The sequence below is a fragment of the Vollenhovia emeryi genome, unplaced genomic scaffold (genome assembly GCF_000949405.1).
Source record: "Vollenhovia emeryi isolate VEMERY1.0 unplaced genomic scaffold, V.emery_V1.0 DF939275.1, whole genome shotgun sequence".
NCBI classification, from domain to species: Eukaryota; Metazoa; Arthropoda; class Insecta; order Hymenoptera; family Formicidae; genus Vollenhovia; species Vollenhovia emeryi.
In genome coordinates, this window is record NW_011967091.1 from 305135 (window position 1) to 312977 (window position 7843).

General features: G+C 44.9%; 1 protein-coding gene across 1 annotated transcript in view; it reads left to right on the top strand.

Annotated features, from left to right (window-relative positions):
* Positions 1-7554, top strand: part of LOC105559405 — a 104169-nt gene extending 96615 nt beyond the window's left edge. The window contains exon 5 of the mRNA XM_012007663.1: positions 7118-7554. Coding sequence (XP_011863053.1) covers positions 7118-7218 — 101 coding nt within the window. The 3' untranslated portion in view covers positions 7219-7554. The remainder of the gene's footprint in view (positions 1-7117) is intronic.
* The last annotated feature ends 289 nt before the right edge of the window (positions 7555-7843 follow it).

Consider the following 7843-nt stretch of genomic DNA (forward strand, 5'->3'; position numbering starts at 1 on the left):
GAAGGCGGCAGGCTGGACTCGGCAGGCAACGGTGGGGCATCATCTAATAGCGAGAGGTGAAGCGGCGCGCCAAAAAAAGTTGTCCAAAAAGCTCGCCGCTCGCTGCGTGACAACTTTTTTTCGGCGCGCCGCTCCACCTCTCGCTATTAGATGATGCCCCACTGTTGCCTGCCGAGTCCGGCCTGCCGCCTTCTACGCTCTCATTCGCTCAGACATTAAAATTAATTTCTCGATAACTATTGCGAATTTTGCAAAATGGTATAGGACTTTTCTATTCAGTTTGCCCCGGCCTATCCACCATCTACGGGACATACGGGTATTAGGACACACCCTGTATAGTAGGATCTAAGACAGTAAAAGAGGTCGAACTGCAAGTACAAAATTTACTCCTACTTAAAAACCAATAGTATCGGAAATTTCTACTTTTGCCAATTTAGCATTAAAGTAGATCCTTTTTAGAAACATACGCGGAAATGTTGCTCTCACAGAAAAGTTGAAAATCGATTGGTCAAAAACCAGGCGAATAGCCAATTGGCTTTCAACTTTTCTGCAAGAGCAGAATTTTCGCATACGTTTCTCCTTCTTCGAATGAATTCAAGAATCGAGCCCCTGGAGGGAAAAGTTTAGCGCGATAGATGTAACTATATCGACTTCCTTGATGAGGCTCGGAGATACGACAAAGCCTCCGGTCGTCAGAATGGACACTCGGCGGACGACCTCGCGATTCCGACGACAGTTACTGCACTGAAAGTGGCTTCCGTCTCGTTTTTAGGAGCACATCGCGGCGGCGGCGGCGGCGGCGGCGGCGGCTGCGTTTAAATTGCGACAGCGGCATCCGATTGCGTATCGGTGACCTCGATCGTTCCTCCATATATCTCAGGCTCCTATTATCTCTCTCTTTTTCTTTCTCCTTCTCCCTCCTTCCTTTCCATTCAATTCGTCGTGTCAATGATCCCACGCAGGTCCGAGAGAAGGAAGCTACTTCGCGCTCGCACGAGGTTCATTCGCTCAAGTGAATTATAAACTCTCCTGGCGGTGTTATTAGCTGTAATGAGAAAATTATTTCTCGCCGATACACTTAACGCTCATCTCGACAATTATTCTCTACTTATGTTGCGCAATTGCATTCGTTCACGTTTATCTACCCCACTCTATTCTAATTAATTGAAAGGGTTCTTGTTCCTTCAATCTCGCCAGCATCAAACCTTTTTTTTCCACAAAATGTTATTTAAGGTTACGTTAAGTTACGTAACGTAATATCCACGAGTATACAAGTACAACGCCGAGCAGGATTATTCGCAAATTTTGAGGCGAGCGGAAGTTACGTAATACGAAAGTTTCTAATCTAAAACGCGATTTACGTGTATCGGCGTGTAATCTTTTTCAGCCGCCTCTATTACAGAAGTATAATTGCGATTTTCTATCGCAAATCACTTGGACGTTTACTGCCGCGCGCGATCCAGTCTCGTGCGTGATGCCGCCGTATATTCCCTTCCGCGAAATCCCGCGCTTGGGATACCCGCGACTCTCGGGCTCGTATAAATTTGTTTACTCTAAATTATGACTCTAATAGATACGGTCGCGTGTCTCCCGATCGTTTCTCAGTGCATCTAACAAAGAAGGCGCGTTATCTTCGAACGGAGGTGGCCGGAGGTTTCGTCAGCTGTTTTCCTCGCGTGATAATCGACAATTACGACCGATCGGGTGTATCGATCGGCGGCGATCCGATGGCGCGGATTATCCGCCAATGAGCTCGAATTTGTCCGTTTCGACGGCTACAGGAGATTAGAAATCGTCTCCGTGCGATGTCTACGTTCTCAGCTCGAAGGCAGGCGCTGCTACGACAGGCACGACGGCGGATTCGCGGCGGTAGCTACGTGCAATTTGCATAAATAATGTCCACCGATCTATTGACGATAATCACTTCCCGCTTATTACACCGAGGCGCGTATTCGACTTAATTATAATTATTATCGGCGACTAATTTCACTCGTAATTGTTAGGGCCGCGCCACGATAATGGCCCAGTCGCGTTACTTTACCACGGCGAATAAACGTAATTGTACAGGCGGAAGAGCGACGCGCTTATGAATTAGGGAAAATGGAGGGGAACGCCATTCCCAATGCTCGTATCCTCATTATGTTGTTTCTTAAGTCAACGGCACACGATACTATTTTCCCTACTGGATTGCTTACGAGAGCCAATCAGGATTTAACTTTAAGCCACCTGATTTAAAGCCAACGGCACACGATACTATTTTTCCTACTGGATTCCTTACGAGAGCCAACCAGGATTCAGCTTTGAGTCACCTGATCGAAAACTCTGCGTCCTGATTGGCTCTCGTAAGCAATCCAGTAGGAAAAATAGTATCGTGTGCCGTTGGCTTATAACTCTGCATCCTTATTGGTTCTCGTAAGTGATCCAGTAGGAAAAATCGTATCGTGTGCCGTTGGCTTTAGTAACGAAACAAATAGGTAAGCGTGATCGGGCGTGATTTATAGCTCTATTGATAAAATAATGATAAAGTAATAAAACCGCACTTGCCCTAGCGGAAGTTCCTATCGCGAGAAATAAAACGACACTGGCTTCCGTTAATGCGTGGATAGGGGAGCGGTATATTTTATACTATAATCAGCTGTATGGGGTATATTAATCGTTATTGTTACTTAGATACCGCGCGCGATTGACGTACATTGTTCTTTTCATCAGTATCGGCCAATCATGTTCATAATATCCGCTAATATCAATTTGATTTGCTTAATTAGCTACAAAATTAACTGCAAACCAAATAACAATTGTTACTGGCAACTTAAAGAGATTTCTATGTTCAAATAACAATAGCACCGATAAATTTCACCGGAACAGTACACAATGGTATGGAACTCCATAGAGGGACGACTATAAAATAGATTTGTTAAAAATTACACTTCTTATTTCTAATGAAAAGAGATTTGTCTGCGTATACCTGGCTTCGTGCTTAATTTAATAGCTGAATTGCGCGGTTGCTCGCTTTAGTAGAAACGTCACGACTGACGCACCCTCGGAAAGGATTTCTGTCACCGAGACAAAAAATATTCTTGACGCATTTATATTTCTCACAACTTCATTTAGTACAAAAATAAGACAATGCCAAAACAAAATCAATAATTCTTATTCTCCTCTATCGAATTAAAAAAGATTGACTTGCTACATTGAGACAAGAGTAACTCATATGGATATAAGTTTTCTCGCGTTTGGAACAAATTTTCCTCCATCTTACAACGCACGAAGTTGGCACCACGATATTCGACAAAAGACGATTCTAGATTTTGGAATTTTTCATTTAAGATTAAAATATTCCTTTCTCTATAATAAATATGATTTTGGCGCTATAGTGTAATAGCATTGAATCCGGAAATTTTTTTCTGTGCGTGCGGGAAACTAAAGAGGCAAGTGAGAAATGGACGGATGACCAGTAGCGTTGGCAGGGCTTGTACATTGCTTTGCTACGTCGAACGAGCGGGGCATTGCGTAAATTATCGACCGTTGGCTCGAAGATTAGAGCGATGGAGATTTACGTATTTATTCAGATAACTGCTCTTTCACAGCGTTCCGCGGAAAGCGATAGAGAGCGATGAAAGAGAAACCGGGAGGAGAGGGCTCGCACGCGCGTTTCTTTTACAGTTCCGTCGGAGTGATGGATGGGTTCTTCGGAGAACCGCCGTCGATAAATCATCGATAACTGTATTTTTTTAATAGTCTCTCTTTGTTTTCGCCATTACGCCGACAACGCCTCTCGCAAAATTGCGCTTGCGGCGGCGTCAGGTCCGTTGTCTCGTAAAATGTACGCGCCCATGGACGTCATTACCGCGTAATTAACACTCTCCCCCCTCCCCCGCTCCGTTCCCCCCGCGTAATGAGTCGGAGCATGAAAATTTGCATGTGAATCTTGCTGCCGACATACCGCAAAACCGCATCCGCGAAGTCATTCTCCGCTCCGAGCTGTGCGCGCACGAAGAGAGGACCGGTCCGCGCTGTCCGTGCATGTGCGATGCGTGTCGCGTGAGTGCACCTGGCAGCAGAATTGGGTCGCGTGTCACGCCCGTCATCGCCGTTTTGTAAACGTAAGAGTGAACCTCCGACCGTGTGTGCCTGCAACGCGGACGATAGTGGACTCTCGCTGCTGTTCGTCTATGTGAAAAAAAAACGATATTAGTTATCGGTTGTTGATTGAATACCGGCCTCCGGTAGAATAATTCCGGGACAGATAGCCATACGAGGAGAGAGAGACGGCCATTGTGGATTCTCCGGTAATTGCCGAGGCGATATGCATGAGTAGTTAGTATAACGTCATGGCGATTGATTGGAATTGTTCGCGATTAGCAGCACTTTAGAGCGGATATGTTAATACGTTTTTCTTCCTCTCTGTTTAAGATTATATTTTTCAATTGAATGTAAAGATCGCTTCGATTCAGTTACGAGACTTATGCAATTTATAAAAATGATCGAAGAGCTATTTTCGACGATTTATTTTGAAGAATCCGCTCTCAAGTTTTTTCCTTGATGAAAAAAATTTTTTCCAATTTTTTTAAAAATCGCGATCGTCGGTCAAGATTTTAAACCTTGATTATGCGTGGAACTGAAAATTTTTTTACTTTGAACGGTCTAAAAACTTAAAGTTTGCTTTTTAAAATATTCTGTTGGAAGTTGAGAGTATTTTCACCGATGAATTGTCGCGATTTGAAATGGTCAATATATTTTCCACTTTTGATTGCTAGGAATCGTCTATGGCCCGGTTTCACCAACGTTGCTTAACTTTAGGCTCAGCCTATTTCGTTCTTTGTCTTCTTCCCACTGTTATTCAAGAAAAAGACAAACATGAATTAAACTAAGATTAAAGTTAAGCAACGTTTGGTGAAAACGGGCCTAAATTACACGCAGACAGTCTTAGAAATTACGTGCTTTCTCTAAATCGTAGATGCTACGAGGAATAATAACAGTTTAAATATATCACGGTGTAAGTTACTAAATTATATGCAGGCGAAAAATGGTGCGATTTATATTTTAGAGATGCATCCGGGTAATCATACGTGCTCCAATTAATTTTAAGTAAAATTATGTGAACGCGTTTCTAATCTGATCCCATAACTTTCGCGGACAGTCCTCTCGCAGATCCAAACCGCACTCGCGATACATCTCGCCTTACCCGCGTGCGGACCGAGTCCACGTCGCGTGGCATCCGCGGCGGACGCGTACCCGTTCGGGACAAACGCGGCACGCCGTCGCTTCTCGCGTGCGCACTAATTGATCGTATCTCCGCGCGCGTCTAATAGCGCCAAGCGCTTTTACCGGCATCGGCGTAAAGTCGGCGCAGCCCGCGGGCAAGATCGTGGACGGCGTATCCGCGTCCCGATTTCGCGGCGGATCAATTTACCCAACAAGAGCGAGGACGCGATAAAGTTGAACCGTCGCGCGGGGCCGCGCGAACCCGCAATTAGCGTCTCCGGCGAAACGTCTTATAATCGCTTAATAAGCGTCCGTGCGCAAACAGCGTCCGCTAATTGGGTACACGCAGGGCGTCGCGTGGCCGATGGTTAGCGCGAAAACTATGAGGCTTCCCAATACGACGCCCGACACGGCATCGTGGGAAAACTCGCCGTAACCGGTTTAACGACCGGCACTAAACGTCCGCAGGTGTAAACGATAAACTTTTTTCGCACGTTTCGGAGAATGGTCCGAGCCGCTCGCTGTTAATGCGTCAGTAGTAATCAGCATTAATTATATTGTCGTCGATCTCCGAGAAACAAAGAAGAAAAAGGAGGAGAGGGAGAGAGAGGGAGAGAGCGTGCCGCGAGAAAAGGTAAATTGACCGGCGTTGATTTATGCTTGATTACATTTCCCGCGAGATCTCCGGCGCGCAGTTCTGCATAAGTGAATGCGCTTTGACGAGACGCCGCTCGCGCTCGCTTACTTTCGATTATTTCTGCGCCGTCATGAATGAGACGTCCGGTATTCGCGCCGGCTACTCGCGGTAGTAACGCTATTTAAAATGCCGACGTGAGATACATATTATTCGACGTGTTACTCACGAAGGTAGAAAGTGCTCCGTCGAGCGCGTGATGCATCGCGATGCGTATACGCTCGAGAAGAGGCGAATACGCGCGCGTTCACCTTTGCCGGTCTCTGACAGAAGGTGACGAGGGTTAAAAGGTGGAATTAGAGGGAGCCTTTCAACCGGAGGTCAAGCTCGCGGGCTAGCGCGGTCCAATGTTCCCTTCTGCATGCGTGCATACGCACGTGCGTGATGTACGCGCTCGCTATCGGGCCACCGATGCGCGCACGCTTCCATCGCGATTAATCGATAAACGCGCTTCGTTTCGGTAGCGAACGCGCGCGCTTCGATCGATCTTTGTATCTCGTAAAGCGGATATTAATCGTAGAGACGTATTTAATGGTTCGATGAAGCATGCTGGCATTATTCATCCTACACGGACGTGTTTTTATTTTAATAGTTCAGCATGACGTGCACGTTTGTTTAGCAGGAATTGAACGTCGAGCGCTGCTACTCGAATGATAATACGCCCAAGTTGTACAATTAATTATTTTACGTTTTAGTATTTAGTGTTTAATTGTCAAGATCTTAACACATCATACATCAAACGGGTATCATAATTTATCGTTAACGGTAAGACAGATTTCTTGTGAGGAAAGGAATAAAACTTTCCTTTTGACTCACACTTTTTTTCTTGTCGATGAAATATTCCTATAAAGCTTAATAGAAAGATTTTACGCGGAAATCTCAAGATAGAAAAAAATAATCCAAACCATAGAAAGATTTTATTCGATACAAAACGCCTTCATGAATTTAGTTATGAAATTCTCAGTCAATGTTCGATTCATAATAATAGAGCAATTACCAAATCTTATTTGGGGACGAACGAATCTGGTTCGTTGAATGAATCACGTCAAGATTCGTTCAGCCGTCAAGTTCTGTCTGGCTGACCCTGCGTGATATTGGATCCAATTATCGATGCTGCGGGTATACAATTCAGCTGTCAAATTAAAATGTAAATGCGGCTAAAGATTATTCTCGGTGTCGCGGATGTGGTGGTAACAGGATTCTTCGTTTCGGTTTCAGGAACCAAAAAGCGAATCGACGAAGTAACGTCACCAAGGACCATCCACGACTTGCCGGATCACGTTCTCACATGTGGCCTGTCACTTCCCGGTAAGTATTAAAAGGATACAAATCTCCTTCCGAACAATGTCAATGCAACGAAGATACGTTTACTCGTATTTATTTGACATAACAAGAGTATATAGACTCGTAATATAGAGTGTCGAAACTCGTCAAGAAAGCGAAAGGCTTTGAAACGACAAAGTTTTGATGATTGCATACTCTCAACACTTATTAATTAAGTGGAATGTTTTAAAAAGTCGACCAAACTGGCAAAATTTCCGATCCCTTTATCGGGTCCTTTTCAAGTACAATCTGGATACATTGTAAGTGCTCAAGCCGCAATATAGAAAAAGAATTCTTTAGTATGTATACAGGGTGTCGGATTCGATTTGGACGACTCCAAAGATTATAGTAGATTGGGTCAAGCTGAGAAGAAAAGTTATATACCATTTTACAAAATTCGTAATTATTGTCGCGTAATTAAGAAAAACGTCTGAGCCAATAAGTGCACGGAGGAGCTGAAGGCCGGACTCGGCAGACATGCAAAATGGTGTATTATTCTCCTACCACCAGAAAAACTTTTTCGGCGCGGTGTCATATGTCGCGCGTTCGCTCGCTGCGCGCCGTTCGCCCGCTCACCGCTCCCCGCTCGCCCCCGTCTCTCATCGATCGATGCGTGACTCC